At 37.5% G+C, this 19,642-nt stretch overlaps 1 protein-coding gene across 4 annotated transcripts in view; it reads left to right on the top strand.

The window, feature by feature from the left end:
* The window catches only part of LOC100740589 (FH1/FH2 domain-containing protein 3), a 246,234-nt gene that overhangs the window by 158,738 nt on the left and 67,854 nt on the right, over positions 1–19,642 (top strand). For all 4 annotated transcript variants that reach the window (XM_024368443.2, XM_024368444.2, XM_024368445.2 and 1 more), the window contains 2 exons: positions 999–1,057; positions 15,220–15,287. In XM_024368443.2, the coding sequence (XP_024224211.1) occupies positions 999–1,057; positions 15,220–15,287 (127 nt within the window). The remainder of the gene's footprint in view (positions 1–998; positions 1,058–15,219; positions 15,288–19,642) is intronic.

Here is a 19,642-nt window from a genome sequence, read left to right as displayed (position 1 = left end):
GAGCGGAAACATTATTAACGCGCGCGTACGTAGCCGACTTTTTTGCCCCGGATGTGTTTGACGCTCGCTCATGCCGCCGCGCCGGTGTCTTCGTCTTCTCTCTTTTCTGGTCTCCTCTTCGTTCTCCCTGGCACCCCTCGTTCTTTTTTCCTTGTTCTTCTTTCTCGTCTTCTCGTCCTCGTCTGAAATCCTTTGTGCACGCGGTCGCCGTAGTTTCTCAGGGACGCGTGGCGTGGGAAGGTTCGCAGGGCCTTAAAGTTCGCCGCGACTAGCCAAGGTGCACGAGGCAGATTCCGAGCGGAGCCACTCTAACCCAATTCGTGTCGCGCCGAGTCGCGCGTTCTATACGCCGCGCCGGTGCAAGCGTTGTGCAAGCGCTCACGCAGCCTCAATTAAGTAATTACCGACCGGCAGGCTCGATTAATTCACAACGAATAATTAGTATCGGCCTATCGTCTAAGAGGTAATTACACGATGTCCCGATGATTTTTCAGCCACGGGCACCCGCGGCGTTCTTCGAATGCTTAACCCATTTTTTGACGGGCGTGTTATTGGTTAGTACTACTGGATCGGGAAATGGCCAAGAACGTGTTGAAAATTGAGACACAGTTGGCCGATATGAAAGATTTGCTAATATGGTGACGCATAAAAGTACTTGGTCGCTTGAAAAATACACGGGGAATACGTAACAAGTCTATTTTTGTTGACTTTATAATTCTGACATCACCTTTCTATGATTAGGTTCATCCATTAAGTTCAGAAAGTACAATTCTCCTAAAAGTAAATGACGCATTTATGAAATTTTGCGAACGATATCAATTTTATAACAATCGACGTTTATTTAATTATTCATAATTCTAATTCAAAGAACAGCGTTTGCTTATACTATTTAAATTATAAATATATAATATACAAATTTTGAATAGTTAATCCTCTGTCAGTTTTGCATTTGCGACTACACGATGATTAATGCCATTCTCTATCTTTCTCTGTTACAGCCGAAAAAATTCGATCGTCCTCAGGACACAGCTGTCTGTGAGGGTGCATACTATCATAGGTGAGTACATCCGAGACTCGATTCGAATCTAACCACAGGCTCCCACGATCCACTTGGATGGATCATCCGATTCACGACGATTCACCGACCTCTAACCAGCATCGCTGGGTCAAATCTTGCTCCACTTACTGCGTTTCGGTCCGATGATCGATAAAGAATCGTTAACCACATAGGAAATATCATTTTCTCGAATCATTGACACTGATTCATGAATCGTCCATATAATAATGATCAAACGTGAGAGGTTAGATGTACATAGGTATATCCGAGGTTCAGGAGACTGGGATTATTAGTTGTAAAAATAATTAAAAATTCTTTTAGGAATATAAAAGTGAAACTGTTTAGGAAATGGAATATTTTTAGTTTTTTTTACTATTTGTTTGAATATTTTTTTTAGTTTTATAGAAAATATTAATATCCTCGATAAAATATAGTCTTTATTTATCTTAACTTTTGACATTTTATTAAAAAGTATTAAGTTATGATTTTAATGAAAGTTCATTTAATATAACTCCAGTCAAATTTTACCATACAAGAACGGTGAAATATTTCACTGATAAATTTGAAAACAATATATCTTTTATTCAAGTTGTACGTGATTTCAATTTTTTGATCATAAAATTCATATCACGTTACAATAAATAGGTATATTTATGTTAATCATGTATATTACACGGATAAATATATATCATATTAATACATTGCAATAGGTAATTTATAATTACATAGAAAAGTTATACGAATCGATAATTTTAACCGTATGGTTATCGCTAGGTTTCTGCAAATGATTTTCCTGCCATGTTAAATCCAACTAATTATCGCGTAAAGGATATCGTATGAAACAACATCGAATAAGCTTTCGTTCGTTTTTACTCGAGCATTTGCAATGTACTAGACGATAAACATTGTATATGGATTCAGTGACAGTCGCAGTGAATTTTATTGAATCAGGATCGAAGGATCATTAACTGAAACGTTTTGTCCTTTCGTCATTCATAAATAGCGGATAATCAAATTACACGTCTGAAATCCGCGTTCGTCAACAACCAATGACACGGATCGTATCATATTGTGTGATTATCGTCCACCAAGGAGACCCGAATCAATTTTCGAAAGAGAACGAGTCACGAACCCCTATAGCCGGCTCGAGGAAAGATCTAATGTAACGTTACTGTCCGAGATATGTAATTCTTTTTGATGAAAACGTCGCACAGAGTAATGACCAGTGTATAAAGTGCAGAACAGTGTAGCGGCGACAAAAATCGGCCTAGGGCTTCGCTAGAGAGTACAAGCCATTAATCACCGTGACAGGTGATGGTTAACCACGCAATGTCGAATAAAAACTGTGCCCGCTGACCGCGATGCAGTTTCTTTTTCAACCCGCGACTCATGCAGCGAATGTGACTTCGCAATGGAGAATAATTGTGTAAAGGCAATCGTTGATTATATGAACACTTTTCATTTTGAATACGCGATCATACAGTTGATATTAACATTCTTCTTTCATTGTCGTTGATGGAATAATTCGATGGGAAAATAGAGTGGTAGATACGATATATAGTTAGATATATTACCCGCTGTAATTTATAATTCGTCATAGCAATTTATTTTTATATAATATGCCGCATGGATTTATTTATACAAGCATATACTGTATTAAATAAGCGGAATAAATAATAAAATATAATATTAATCGTTAACTAATGTGTCGAAATTAAATACCGCTAAAAATTGTATGTCGAAGTTTCAATAAGAAATTGAGTATTTTGATCGTATTTCATCTTTTAATTATTGTTAGATTAAACTGATTGTCATGGTCTCAACGATCTCATTGTTGTTTCGATAAGTAAAAAGATTTTCATTTTCTATATGTAATTGCCGAGCAGAATTTTGATTTAATCTAAATAGAAGTGAAACTACATTTTCTCGTTGTCAAAAGCCAACCTCTTTCATTTCCTAGCAGTTCGAAAAAAAGGTAGAGGAGAAATAACAAAAAGCAGAGAACCCGTACCTTCCCCAATCACAGGATGACTCGCGAATCCAATTTAACGTTCTTTTCGCCATTACAAAGCATTACGTACCAACGACGAATCCTTTTTCCCGATTCAACCAGGAAAAGTATGTCGGAAGGCCGAGTGCTTAACAATACACCCCGTTGAAACGTAATTGAAAAAGCGATTACACGAAGTTAACCTCGTCGAAATTACTAATTCCATTAAGCAATTACAAACATTCTCGAATCGTTTCCGCACATTCTACGCGATATAATATTTTTGTGGCAACGCATTCGTAATTATTTCGGATTTGTCGCTATCGTTGTCTACGTCATCTTCGTCGTCGGGAGCGTCGTCGTGAAACGACTGAGAAGAGGCGTTCTCGACGCTCGAGGCGGTTGGTCGGCCCCGTTAAATCATAATATTACCAAGGAAAATTGAATCGTGCGGCACGCGACGAGATTTCCCGCTAAAATCACCGTGAAAATGGGTCTTCGCCGGTTCTTCGTGCTGTCGACGAAAACGTAGCCATGTCGCCTTTTTCTGGCGCACAGAGAAAGAGGGGAAAAAAAGATTGATCGCCGCGAGGCGATCAAGCCAGCACCGGCGAAACATCTTATTTTGTCAATCCCCGGGAAAAGACGGCGGCCGGTCGGTCGAGTTGAAATTCAACGAGGCGGGAGGAAAAAAATGTAATAAATGATCGGTTGTTACGACGGCGCCTGGCGATGCAGAAGCGTGATTCTATGTTACTTTTTGTCCATGTTAAAACATTTTCTCTCCACGAGATTTAAATATTAAATCGCAAATGTAGGGACGTTGGATTACCTTTAGATGTTAAACGTAGAAGTTTTTGTACGTTTTGTATATGATTTTATCTTCTTTTTTTTTTTTTTGTTAGTATTTTATATAATTCGAGCTTGATTTATGTAAGATCGTCGCGGTATTCCATTTCGTATATATTATATTCATATAATTTTTAAATATTGCACGTAGAATCTTTTACACATATAGTATGTATCTTTATTTCCAACTTACCTCTTATTCGATTTCCATTATCGGTGATCATTATCATTTATCTTTGTCTCATTTGTACGTTCTTACAAATTACATAACACTTTAAACCGAAAATCGAACTGCACGAACTTTCCTTCCATCTATTGTATATACATATATTCATTAATCTGTTTTTACAACACAAAAACGAGTAATTAAAGGAACGGAGGCGAGATGTTTCCCAAACGAGCGTCGTAATCTCGCAATTTGGAGTTCGTAAAATTCGGTTAAGTGAATTCTGGTTTCTTTTGAAACACAACGCTCACAATAGCCGATTCTCCTCATTATTTTTTAACGAACAGAGAGAGATTTATTTCCCAATATATTCCGTACGAGTTCCTGATCGTCGATAAAAAGTTGTGGCGCGAATTTTATCGCAACGCGTTGTTATTTCAGTCGAGAGCGTGACTGCGTTGCCTTTCGTGCTGTAGCATATTGTGCCGATCTATGTGTGTGCTTGTACAAGTGTAACCGATCTAACTAAGTGTAATCGTGATTGTCCTCATATTCGAGTGCATTCAATCTTGAGTATGTTGTTGCATCAAGCGCGTGCGTCGTGAAATTTAAGTCTGTCGAATAGGAATTACTCAAACGGACCTTCATACATACGTATCGCGTTTTCCTTTACACCAAAACCGTCATCTTGAATCTTGAGTTAAGAACACTATTTAAATACTGTTAGTAACTGATTATTATTCGATAATATACGATTGACAATGTGTTAAGACTGCTGCGTTCGTTGGTTCATTTCTGATTGACAATTGCGTTCTTCTATGTTGAAATATCTTTTAGGCTTGAAAATGAAATGGAAAACTCTTCATTAGTATATATATATATTTTTTGAAATCATTAAAAGCCTTTGTTGAAACGAAAGTAAGAACGTGACGCAAAAGTCAAAGAGCGCAGCAGGTTTAAAACGGATCTTTGATGAAATATTTCGAAATTTCTAATAGAATGCATAATAGAAGAATATTCTTTGGTTTTTATTAATTGTAAATTTAAAACATAGAACTATCTCCGTGTAAATGACGAATCTTGGAAATGCAAATTTGAAAAATAATTCTGTAACAAGTACTAGTTGCAATCTTCATGTATGGTGATGAAAATCTCAATTCTACTATCTTGACTTATTTATAAAGATAAGATAAACGTACAAAGATTTAAAAAAAAAACGCCCAAAGCATATGCACGCAAAATTTGTCGTTTTAAATTTACTGTCGATGTAAGCTGGAATGTACACATAAATTCCAGATTTAAACGTTTGAAAATCTATTTACTAGAATCATTTTTATTTTGAACAAATTTAAACTAAACGATCGAAAAATGTAAAAGTTCGTTTACGATGAAAATATCAAAATAACACACTAATATATCGTTTGTCGGTCTTTTGTCACAGCGTTACGCGCATTGACTCGTCGAGAAGTTGACTCAACGGCAACGTTGCGTTTTTAGTAGAAAAATTCTTTCCTCTGAAACAGACGGTAATTAAACGAACGTTAAAACGTGATAGAGTTTCTTAGCGGGTGCTCGTTCAGCTTGTTATTACGTTTGAAATCGGTCGTCCGGCTACCTCTAATTACATGCGTCCGTCTGAGAGAAGCTAAGGAGGTGACGAGTAATTAAAAGTGATGAAGTTGTTGTCTAGAATGTCGGCGACGAGATGGACGTACGGGTTTTTGCAAATTGAGTCGAAGCATCTGTCGCTGTAATGAAAAGAAACGTGTTAAGTTACGAACAGTTTGATATGTACAATGAAGCAATCTTAGCAAGAATCTAAAGGAAACTTGATGACTTTCTTTCCCGTAGCACTTGTTGCTAGTTAGAATATATATATATTGAAAATTCTTATTACAATTTTCAAATGGAATAACTTTATTGTAACAAAATACTCGTTAATTTAAATAATTTTCTCCTGTTGTTTAAGGACTTTAAATTTAGATGTTTGGTCTTCTTTCTTATTTATTAAATGTAATAAAATAATTTGTCATCATGGCCTTCTTGCACAATTGAAGTAACATCACTCGTGAAATTTTACAAATTGCAGATTGTTAGGTTACAATAAATGAAATTACGAGTGTATAAATGCTGTCGCCGTAGCAGTGACAATTTAATAAAACAAATAAAGCTTTACACGTTAATTTTACAAATTAAAAACCATCTAATTGCCCTGTTGTTCCATTTACTATAAAACAGCAAAATTGTGCAATAGAAATTTATAACTTGGATACAATTTATCGATCCTTGAATATTATTAGTCATCGTATAAGAGCGTCCAGCATTGCATTGTAATCCAAACAAACAAGGTTGTTGACTTGTTCAAATTCAATATACAGAAATAAACAATTATCCTTTCCCTATAAATTAACAAGAAAAATACACAATATCTTTGGCATTTATCTTTACAATATATATAAATAATCGCTAAACTTTCGAGTAACTGATTGAAATAACTGGCTATCTCAAATAACTCTATCGTTGGTTGATACAATTATTATCTGCGCAAGCAAAAAACCACAGAGTATCGACGACAAAGAATCCTTCAGAATGAAATTGCTCAATCGAACAACTGGAACCGAGTTCCCAATCGTTTTCCACGGTCCGGGAACAAAAAATCGTTCAATTATCGTAGAATTCGATCCTGCACGCGGTCTCGCTAAACCAATTAAGCAACGCTGGGAAATGAGTCTACCATGTCGATCGCAGAAACAGAAAACGCTAACTAACCGCTGCGCGATTCAAGTTTGGCAAATCGAACGACACGAAAACCTCGGGCTCGCGTCTGGTCGTCCCGCAGAATTCACCTGCGGGCGGGCCGTAGCCGTTCGTTGAACCCTACGAAGTTGGTGGAGGAGAGATGATCGAAGGTCCAGAATAAGCGGCTGAAAAAAAGAGGAGAACGAAAAAAGAAAAGGGCGGAGGAAGGAGGAGCGGAAGCCGACGTGGACTGTGTCGTTTTACATATTTTAACGGTGCTTCGTGTACCTTCGTCTCTCGCGAAACCTGTCGGCCCTTTCGCTTATTCTCGATATTTCGTCGTTTCCTGGCCGCGTCTATATTTCAACGGCACCACGGCCTGTCCACCCTCGATGAGGGGAACGGCTGTCTTTAATACGGATGATTAAAGCAACGTAAATCATCGGAGGCGTGTCTACTGCAATTGTTCGATTTCTTTAATTGCTGATTCGTGACACACGGGATTGAATAATTCCAGTGCCTTCGAGCAAATTGAATCCTTTGATTCGCGAGTTGTGCAACTTTCTTCTTCTTCGTATTTAAGATATAGCATGGTGTACTTGCATTCTACCTTGCGGAACTTGTTCAGATTTATTGTATTATACTTGTATTCTTATAATTGAAAGATTTGTAATAATGCAAACATAGGCTCAATATTTAAATAATATCTGTTAGAAGAGAAAGAAAAGTATTGATGTCAGATTTAAAAGCGTAAAGGTTTATTACTACGAATATTAGTTGTCTATAAATTTCAAGTACGTTTGAATCAGTAATTTGATTTTCATTGATTTTGAATTGATTCTTCTTGGTTTACACAAGTTCCTTTATTTATTTTTATTTAGAAGTTAGCGAGTTTCGCAAGACTAGTCTGAAAGGAAATTGAAATTGAAATTAAATTGAAATTTACAGAATTTATTCCCGAGTACTTTATTTTTTCGTCCTTTCGAAAGATCTTCTTTAATACTTCGCTCCCTTCTTTTCGGTCGCAGAAAAAAAGGATATAAAATATATTTGTACGGTTCTACTAATTGAGTACACCATTCATTTTCTCTTTCGCACGTTCCAGATTCAATTTTCTATCATTCCGTTTTTTTTTTTTTTTGTACGTTTCATAATTATAAGACAAATATTTTTTTCCCGCGCAAATTACACAGAAGTTCCTTATAGGCAATAAATTGGACATACTTTTTTTCTCTCCTTAATTCGTCCGTTGGGCAAAAACAATCGTTTCACTGGTCATCGATCGACGAGTGGGCAAAATGGCCTCGTGTAATGATTTGCTCGTTTTAATTTTGCCCTGGAGCAACGCCAGTTCCTCTTGTAAAATTTTCGATCCCGTTATTAGTAATTCGCTCGTTAATAATCGAGTTCTCTGCGGTCTCGTCCATTGGACAAGGCCACGGAATTTAGCGTGTTCGCCAAACTCATGTTCAAACAAAATTTTCTTAAATCTAAATACGAACCACTATACACATCAGAAACCAGATAGAATCATCGATTCTTAATTAATGGGCAAACTTAGAACACCTTTGATACGAACGACTAACTAAGATAATAATCGTAAAAGCCGCGAATCTTCCGTTGAAAATGATGATAGTCGATATGGATTATCATAATTACTAAGGAGAAATTTTGATCCTTTAGAAAGTTAGTACGATATTAGTGGTGTTAGTTGTAAAGAAGCACAGATCCTCCGCTGGAGATTACGTTAATGTAATTTTAATATCGTTATAATCGCATAAATGAATTGTATAAGTGGTGGTTTCGATAGGTTTGCCGTTAATATTAGTAATTATAAAAATTGTAGATCTCCAGTAGAGATTACGGTAATCGCCGGCAATTAATGCAAGAACAGAAGAAGACTCGCTGTAGGAAACGCTTCCAAAGTGAGCTATGTTTCGCACGCATCACGCGACACGTGGAATCGGATTTCGTACACCCTCAGCAACTCTAGTCTGGTCTACCCGGCATTGAAATAGACTTCATCTTTACCGTTTTCTTGGCATTCTCTTTGCATGTTGAAATTCTCGTCAATTACGGAGATACTTTGCGAATTTATTTGTCTTCGCTGTCGTAAAGCTCCGCGTCCTTTGGATATGCGATGTTAGCGATTTAATTTATTCATTTTCTTTGCTTTTTCTTCCACGTGGATTTGGATAGTTGATTTCAAAAATATAAATAATTACAACCAATTGAATATCGATCTACATATTCCAGCTATTTTTACACTAGAAGATTTCAAAGTATAAAACGATTAATCGATCCTGAAAATTTAATTTTTTTTTTCTTACGTTGTCTTCCATTTTACCGAATCATTTTCCATGAAGATTCTTATAGTATACTCTTTTTCGTTTTCCTCTTTATCATAGTATCTTCCTGTAACTTAATTTTTTTACATTTTATCTTTATTAGAAAGTTAGTTGGGAAATACTTGAAAATTTAGTCAGTTTGTTCGAAAATGTTTAAAATATTCCTGTCTTAATTTGAATAATTCTTTTTGCAACTGCCTCTCCTTTGTATTTTAGTCTTCAAAAATTTATTTGAACATACTACAATTTTAAAATTAGGGCTATATTCTTGTATCAATATATTCGATTAATTAAAACCTTGTGTAATATAATTACGGAGTTGGTAACTGGTCGTTTATGTGAGCAACGAGCATGTTCGCCGCTGCTTAAGATCACACCAAGCGTAACATAGTCGACACCTCGCGTTTTGCGCGCCATTTTCTTCCTAGCGCCACTCGCAAAATTCTTCGTCTTACAGGCAAATAACTGCTATAGAAGTTCTCCATTTTTTGCGTTTTCGACATACTTAGCCTCCTCCGACAGAAATGGTCCGTTTGACATCGTCGTTCTTTCTTTAAAAATACGAACATGATTATAGAGAATAGTAGTAAAATCAGTCGAGAATTTGACGATTTCTGGTAAACATCTTTATCGCCATATTTTCCATGTTGAAAATTTTCCTATTTGAAAGAAATTTTAGAAATTTCGGCATACACCTGATGAAATTGTAATCTCCGACTTTTCTTATTCTTTTGAGTATTAATAGCGACGAATTAAAAAACGAATGACGTTAGCCAAAGTGAATTAGTCATAGCGAATTAATGAAACTACGCAATAAAAATCGTGATTCGACGTCCTTTTCACCTGTAATTATCATCGACTAGCTAATTCAACAATATCAAAGGAAATCAGAAAACTCGCGGAGACCATAACGATTACCCCAAACTCGTATACAAGGACGTTCTCGCTTTCTCGATTTTTAGTGTCGTAACGATGCACTACACTGGCACACGCTACCTAACGTAGAAACTCAATGGAAAAAGGATCCAGCGGAGTTGCAACGCGGCGTTACGAACCAGTGAGCTTGCTTAACGTCTCGAACAGAGAGGAACCGACGTTCGTAGGGTAAAAAGAGACAGGTTTCTGCTTATATGGTCACTGATTACGAAGGGGCCAAGGGCCCGAGGGCCTTGGGACCGCTATTCTTAGAAGATGGGTCCTTCCACCTCTCTTTCTCGAACTCGTTGCTTCCTTATCTTCCTTCTTCTTCGTCCTCTTGCCTTATGCTCCTGTCTACTTTTCTCTCTCGAGCTACTCCCTCGGCACACTGCTCGATTCTGACTCTTTCGTCTCGTACGCGGCCCCTACAGCGATTCCTAATTACTTGTGCTCGCATACGTCCGTCTCTGTTTCACCCTTTACCTCTCCCCTTTAGGCCGTAACAGGCCGGCATGCATAATGCATTTAAAGATCGCGTGATAGCAGTCGATTATGCGGTCGCGCGGGTCTCCTTTTCCGCGAAAGGAGTCGCGAATTGGGATCCGTAAACCGTGAGTCGAAGAACACGAGGGCGTGGTCGCGCGAAAGAAAGAAACACAGACGAGCAGATAAGACCGTATGAATGAAAACGATATTTTCTTTCGTTCGAGCAAACGAGACCGGTGATACGCTTTGTGTCGCGAGCTGCCGCCGTTGCAAAACTGTGCGGTTGAATTTTTCTCGAATCGCGCGTATTCGGGTATAGCGTGGATTTTAATTCGAGAAAGAACCGAACCGAAGGAATAAAATAAAATTGAACACGTTTAGATAAAGGCAATGTAAAAACGAGAAATGCCAACTGGGTGAAATTCGAGATTAGAATCAGAAAATCTTTTTACCACGGATATTTAAAAAGCTGACTGGTGTGCGCCGACGACACGATGGAAGTTTTGTATTTGCGGTTAAAATGCGCGGTTACGTGAGTTCGATGAAATTTCTACACACAAATAGTTAGTTACGTCAATTGGACGAAAGTTTAGTCGGAATTGTTCGGTTAAGTCTGTCGGATGGAAATTCTACTGCTAATGTTATGTCGATTTGACGGGAAGTTCTGCTTGGAAATGTTCGGTTGCGACGTTCGACGAAAGTTCTGTTCACAGATCCTTAGCAGCCGTTTCAATTTGGCAGAAATTCTACTTACATTCCAATGGTTGCGTCGCTTGTCATCAAGTTTTGCTTACAGATGTTTCGTTACCGTGACTTAAAGAATATTTCGCTGATAGTTGTTTAATCATATAGTTCGACAAGATCTTACGTTACTCCAATAAATCAATAATAATCATTTCACTCTCGTAACACGCGTAATATCGTAACTGATCGTTTGGAATCAAATTCTAAACGAGAAATTCGTTTTTTTTACGGATATTCGTTGAAACTTCCATAAAACAGAAATACCCGTTTCAAAATATGCAAATCGAGTACATTTGTCAAGAACGTCCGAGATTTTCACGCGTTAATCCGTGACGGCACTTCCTGTTTCGCGATAAACGTTCACGTCCCGTTATTTTGTCAAGCGTTCACAAAAATTCAAAGGAATCTACACGGTCGATAACGCGATGTATATCTAACGCGTAAGCTTCACGGTCGGTTCTATGGTAATTCATGCCGTATCGTTGGAGAGATAGCCAAAGTCGAGGACGAAAACCGATAAATTCTCAGAGTCGAAATCCTTGAACGGAGCGACTCGTCCTTGCGAGTTTGCGAAATTACGCAGAGTCGTGGGTATGGAAATTAGCTCAATTGCACGACCGGCTCGGGTTTCATAAAAATCCGGCAAGGTTCGCGGTTTGCGTTTCCCTGTTCCTTTTGCACGCCACTTTCCATTCCACGTCTTTTTCTCCGACGCTTTTTGTCACTTTATGGCGGCTGTCGCATACCATTGACGATTTTATTTAATCGAGAGCGAACGACGCTGAAAGATATTCCTCGCCGGCTCTAGAAGAAATAATCAAATAATCTGTGCGTTAGGAAAAACACTCTACGTGAGAATTTATTTGATGAATTTATGTTAAATTATATTTTCTTAATAATTTGGATCGTTCTCGTCGCTAGATTAATTTTAATCTCACCTAAACAACTAGAAAATATTTGAATTTTAATTAATTTTAGTTTTACACGTTGATTTCACGTACGAGTGATCGAACTTTGAAACGTATTTTCGAATTGTAATGCAAACCACGGATTTATTTGTTTCGTTCTTTCTTCCTCGGGATCTTTTCTTTTTTAATATGAACGTACTTTTCTTAGCATGAATGTGATATCGAACGTTGAATAAGTCATTGAATCTTAATGACTTTTTCACGCCTGTGGAATTAATCAACGTCTATTTTTTCTCGTTCGAATATGCGAAGTAATTCTGCATCCGTATAATTCTCGCATTAATTTTGCCAAACATTAATCACCCTATGCCATCTGTCGTAATCCTTCTTTGACATAAAATCGTATTAACGACAACTTTTAATATCAATAAAAAGAAACCAATTCATCAAGTCAGAAACAAAATAAGATTTTCAACGTGCACGATAGAATTACAGATTTCTAAACGATTCTTTTTATTAAGCGTTTAAAACCTCATACAGAGATTATTTCAACTGTACAAGGATTTTGCAGAAAAATTTGATCCCTGTCAATATTTTTGTTCGTCGCTGTACCGATTTGGATACCGGGCAATCGATCACTACACCGTATCGTAATCGTTATACTTCTCTCTGTTCTCTCGCACAATTTACCACAAACGTAAAATATTCTCCTGCTAATTATAATCGCTATTAAGTAGCTCGTAATCAGCGTTCGTAGCTCGTAGTTGCAGTTCACGATAATCGAACAGCAACCAGATTGTAACAAGCTTGCGTCCGGTATAATGGAACGGTCAACGCGTCGCAGATGAAATTATTCGCCCATTGACACCGATACAAGCAATTATCAACATTCGTGCTGTTCGATAGAGCGTGCATCCGAGCATGCACTGCTCGAAACCGTAGAATCAGTGTATCACGAAGCGAGAATGGAGATTGGACGCGTAAAATTGACACGGACAGTTTCCGGTTTTCCTTTCTTTATTCCACGACGTCTTGTATTTCTTCGATTTTTCCCAGAGATAATGTATTTTCCGATTTTTCGCCGTACGAACACCGAGTAACACGGTCTCTGTATCCCTCTCTGCCTCTTCCTCTCTCCTTCTCTCTTCACCCTCTCTTTTATGCACGTTTATTCTTACTTCTTTTAACCTGTTTTCCCTCTTGCTCGCACTTCCTCTGGATTTCCAGCAGGCTGGAAAATCTCTCGGCGACCGCCGAGTCCCGTGAAATTGAATTTAGTGCGCCGCTGGTGAAATGGAATTCAATTAGTATTAGTAATACGGTCGAGCCACGATTGAAAAAGGATGATAGAAGCCCGACGAAAGAGCGTGAAACGGCGAGTGGGGGTATAGCTGGATAATAGAGGCGGAACAGTGAATTCGTCGTGTAAAATTAATCGCGGACTTAATTACCGGTTTTCCTCTAATTAAACCCGATAAATGATTTCAACCGAGGAGAGGAATGGTCCCCATTGAATTATTGTGCGACGATGTGAAATCGTCCGTTGAGATCTTCTTGGGAAAGTTTAAGCCGGCTCCGCGTAAATTATTTATCCGTGTTTTTCCTTTTGTCAGTTTCTCCGCGGGATGCATTTTTCTTCTATTTCGTTCGTAGGTAGTTTTCTTTCGCTTAGATCGGATTAGAGATCGAGTAAAGCAGGGAAAAGGATTTGGGAGAATGATAATACGAAGGGAAGAAAAGCGCGTTCAGAAACCTAGCGAATGATTTAATCGGACGCGAAGAGAAGTTGATAATTAACGGGTCCCTACGGCGCGTCGACAATGCTTAACGTTGGAAACAAAAGCACCGCCGGTGTACCTAGCTGTTCCTGATCTTCCTACGCTAAACGAACTTCCGGGTGGCTTGTTCGCTTTTGCGCGCGCCTTCAGCGCAAACCGTCGACCACTTTCGAGGCACCGTTAGAGCGTAAGCAGCTGCAGTCAATTTCCTTATCGACCCCGTAGAAGAACAATCACATCATTTTTATAAAAAAAAGAAAAAATGGCAGAGAAATTTTCATCCTTTATAGAAGTATCGAAAAATAAGTCGAGAAACAGAAAGCTAGCTGTATGGATGTAAATATTAGGTCGTCCGAAAAGTTTCTTTCGTTTTATAAGGAAATAATGGATGCACAACATTTTCCGTTTTATATTATTTTATCGAATTACGTATGATCCATTTTGTTCTATCAAGATGAAGATTACAACGTTCGACAGATTAGATTTCATGTTCGCATAAAGATGCGTCGTTGCAAAAGACGTGTCTGTAAAAGAAAGAGACTTTTCGGACAACCTAACGGTACATATTTTCAGGTTAAGTTCGTGATATTTTCTAGTGGAGAAGTACTTGCTTGAAATGGGGAAAGAACGTAATTCATAGAAAATTAATGTAAATTAAGTATAATATACGACGATCTATTTCTCAAGATATATTAGTATGAATTTGAATGATCTGGTAACGTCTGGTTAATGTATAATTGCTGAAGTATATAATACGGTGTTTCGTTAACGTCTCTATTGTTCTCGCTAATAAATGTTCAAAGGAAAGAAGAAGGTGATTCACATATAAATTTGTAAAACGTAACATAAAATACTCGCTCCTTTATATCTCAACTTACTTTTCTTCGACCTCAAACAATCTACAGAACAATTATTCTCTCATTAACGCTTCTTATATCGATGTTATCTCCTTCTTACGAATTTTGCATTCTTCAACGTGCAGCCATTCTGATAGTACTCGATCGCAACCATGTTAACAAGTGCCTAGTTGTTTAAAACGTAACTACCAGTCTCCCACAACATCATCACTACGAAAAGCAAAGTACAATAAGAAAAGAGCGGAATAACCATTTGCGCTAAAAAAGAAGGCCGACTGACCGACTCCCACCCGATACCCATCCTCCAGAGCCGCAACAATGCTGTCCGACCGTACGGTATTATTATAATAAATGGTTGCGTGTTACTTGTCTGTTGCAGAAAAATTGCTGAACAGCGAGGGCCGCGAGCTACGACGAGCTCTCTTCTCCCTCAAGCAGATCTTTCAGGTGAGTTTACAATTCGCGATACCTGCGGGAACGCGGTAGGAAGAAAGACGGGGTAAGAATACGAGAACAGAAAAGAGAGGGCGATAGGAAGGGAATTGCCAACAGATGGGAGACGAGCAGAGATAGAAGAACGAGCGAAACAAGGAGGAAGAGAGATACGAGAAGGAAGAAGATGTAACTAGAGGGAGAAAGAGAGAAACAGGGGCTATTTTTGCACGATCTACTCGCTCCATGAGTAAATATTTGCATGGCGGTTTGAGCGAGTGCATTCTCTCCTTCCTTCTCTGTTTCTTTCTCTCGTTGGTTCTTCTACTTTCTCGTTTCCTTTCTATCCTTTCTATCTTGATAACCGTGGCTCCTTGTCTCGCAAATTTGTCGTACCTCGCTGTAGGACATATGCACGGCGAATTTCAATAGACTTTTCCACTGTGACTGTAATCTAATTTTGGCATCTGATGTTTACTCAGGTAACTATGTATAGTTAACAGATATTGGCGGAGACAACAGCTACTAAGGTAGAAGGCGATAAAATAATTTTGCAACACCACGATTTTGTTTTAGCCAAGATACCAGATTTTCATATAAATTTATTTTTTCCTTCGAAATTTTGTTCGATGTAATAGTAAATACGTTTCCTTATTATGTACTGTTAGTTACTGAGACACGAGACACAATGCGAAATATGATAGTGTGTAGAAAATATTATTCGTAAATATTAGGAGAAACATAAGGTTTTTGGTTGTAGGGATAGAAATGTTTGCAACTGATGGAGAATTGGTGAGTCGATTTGTTGTTCTGTGTCGATTCAGTGAAAATTTGGTCGGATACGTTTTAACCGGTGCATTCATCAGGAAAGATGCGATTGGTGGCATTTAATTAGAGGTAACTTCGTGCCGATGATTTATCGAGTTTTAATTTATCATGTATGAAACGGTTCGTAACTGCTACTATGTAAGTTAAATCACCATGAATATGTATGGAAGAACGAAGTGAAAAAATATAACGAATTTTTTTCTGTTGGACGTTTTTCGCATTTATTATTTATTTTCTAACTAGAGGAATGGAAGGTGAAGAGAAATTATTTTCGCTCGTTAAATATTATACTGTTCTTTATTCGATTATTAATACAATATATAGCATTAATATTACAATATTTTAATTATTTTACTTTATTACGTGCATCTTACAAATATTTGTATCTTCGAATTTTTCATAAATGCATAAACATGTATTAAAATATTTATCGTACCTATTCGAAATCTCCATAATTTGAAAATCTCCAAGACATAAAGAATTCTTCTATACAGAAAATTCTATATTTCTTTTTGTACGATAAATTGTCCAAGTTAATAAAAAAGGAAAATATTATAATCTCTAAACAAAAAAATTATTGTTTCTAGGAAAACTATAAATCTAATTACGGACCACTGATCGTAAATTTGAAATATAAGAGAAAAATTTGGTTCATTAGCGACGTCAACGTTAAATCGATTGTAATAGGAGAATAGCTTGACTATCGTGCTTTATGAAACAAATCGTATCGGCGAATCCGTTCGTTTTTTGAACATGGACCGTTTCAACTTTCGCGACGATCCTTTTTCTTCCGCTTCCGGAACAGCAAGGGCAAACTGGACGTTGGTAGAGCGTGTTTATTCGAGTCGGACTTTTCTTAACTTTGTTCGCTGTAATTAAATCTCGCAATTAGCCGAGCGGGAAAGGAATTTTTCTCCGTGACTGCAAGTCAGAAGACCGTTCGTTAAAAGAAATCGCATTATACCGGAAAGTATCATTCCTTCCTCGTAAATGATGGATGAGTTTATCATTAAATTATATTAGAGAATGGTGAAGAATGGAGCGGATATCAAGCACGTGGATAATAGACAAGGTAGATCCTATTAGGAGCTATCCTGATTGTTTTATCGATTACGTGTCTTCGTTTCATTTAGATTCTATTTTCTTTTCACTTGCGTCGCAATTGCAAACATGTACTCTGTAATGTACGTATATTAATGACATTAATTAGTACCAATAACAATATATTTATTGATAGGAATTTTGGTAAAATATTATGACAACGGCAATCGGTATTATTACGTACCTATTAGATCTCAAATTTATTGGTAAAATTATTGAGAAGGATATTATATTAGCGTTGATTGACAAATGTGTTAATAATAGAGAGAAAATTGTGTTATTAGCTGACTGACAACAGCACAGTGACCTGTAAGTGAATAACGACAGATTGTTCGATTGCAAATGTATTTTATATTTACCGTGAAACGACTGTCAGAGTGGTAGCTAGAACTAAAGCGAGAATCAATAAAAATTGATTCATCGCTTTTTTTTATGTGGCTTTCAAATTAAAGCAGCTGAAAAAGGTATTTGCACACTGTTGTATTTATTATAGCATTTACAAATCACAATTCATTGAGAAATAAAGGTACGTACAATTGCCTTTCGCGGACATCGTATACGAAATAGTCCTTCACCAAAATGTTCTGTTTCCTCCAACATCTGCAAATGGCAGGAATTTCAAAGCGAATGATCTCACCGTAAGACCAAACTTAAAACAAATCTCACCCCCAAATCAGATTTTGCGAAACGCGTTCTTCAAAGAACAACGTTTAATTATACAATAAGATTATCATATCGTAAAGATAAATTGCTGCAGCCGAAGGCTGACGCACTGGAACGAGAAGGTGCCTAAAAACAATCCTCCGACTCTTCCTCAAAGCTATACCTTATCGTTTCAATTATCGAGCCGGCTAGCTACGAAATTAATTACGATGATCCTTCCTTTACCCAGATAGTCCCTGGTATCCTGCCGTCGAACGAGATCTCCACCTCGACCGACGAACTTTATCCGCTGAAATCGCCACGGCAACGTTCAATTTCGTTTCTTAATCTTGGCTAATCGGCTCAGCGTGTTGCGTTCGATGGACGACGCGAAATTCCACCATCCGGGAATCCGAAGGTCTGAAACGTGGCCACGAACACGATCGGGCTTCGACAAGATCGCGAAACGATCCACCGGCAAGCGAAAACGCTCGCACCGATCAGTTTAATCAAACTTTGTAGATTTTCCATTATGTCCGCGACTTGCTCCCTCCAACACCGTAACTAACTCCATTTACCTCGTCTGACCTGCGACTGGCTTAGATGGAAATGCGGATAAATCGCCCAAGCTCCTTCGTAATCGGCTATCGGAAGTTCCAGTCGTTTTATTTCTTATCGTTTTGGTGGATCTCTTGTTCACTTGCATCACCGGATCGCTTAATTGTCAATACGATCGGTCGTGGTTCGGATGATAAAGTGATACGATAGTGGACACGTGAAATGTAGCAAAACAAAATTTAGGTAGTTAGAAGATTGAAATGACTTATTGTAGAGTGCACATGAAATGTTCGAACGTTTCACGGCTTGATTTATGATACATCGCGGATAAGGATAATCCTTCAGATAGCATCGTATTTAACGACCAACATTTTCGATACAAGTTTCAATGACTTTATTCGCGAAAAGTGTAAAATGAATCCTGTTCAATAACATCTTCGTTGAAAGAAAAAACTGAAATGAGAAACGAGTTTATTCAAAACAATTCCATTAGCTAGAAGAGTAAAGTTCTTCAAATATTACGAAATTTGTCATTAACATTGGAATTATCGGTCATTATGTATTCCTAAATATATTATGCGTAGTTAAACAGAATTCAAACAATATGGTGAAAATATAGAAATACATGTAATTATGCTTCGATCTTAATAAAAGTAAGCATTAACATTGTCAAAAACACTTGCCTGTTTTTACTCGTTGTAAAAATGAAAAATTCAATGCCAGTCATTTCCATCGATTTTGCGATTCTAATATTAAATTAATGATTATTTATGCCATTTTCTTGTGATAAGTAACCATAAGTACGAGTAATTTGTTTTCGGAAAGATGCACACTGATATTTCCACTCTCTTTAACTTTAATCTCCAAAAATGCTGTTTCACAATTTCAAACATTCCACGTTCAATTACCGAATACGTACATATATACACCATCATTTATAATTATTCGACCGATTTTTAAAGACGAATAACGTTGCTCGAATAATTTAAATTTCAACCAGCTACAATTTTTACCTCACGAAACATTGTTCATTGTTCCAATGAAGAATCATATGGGTTAACAACGATAAGGAACTCTTATTTAATTTTTACAGTAGAAACGAGCCAAAGCACAAAGATTGTACCTATCGTACGAATGAACGTGAACGATACTATATATACAGGGTGGTTGGTAACTGGCGGTACAAGCGGAAAGGGGGTGATTCTACGCGAAAAAAGAAGTCGAAAATATAGAATAAAACT

The sequence above is a fragment of the Bombus impatiens genome, unplaced genomic scaffold (genome assembly GCF_000188095.3).
Source record: "Bombus impatiens unplaced genomic scaffold, BIMP_2.2 scf_0442, whole genome shotgun sequence".
Lineage (NCBI taxonomy): Eukaryota > Metazoa > Arthropoda > Insecta > Hymenoptera > Apidae > Bombus > Bombus impatiens.
Note: the sequence above shows the minus strand (reverse complement) of the source record. Positions and strands in the feature narration are given on the sequence as shown.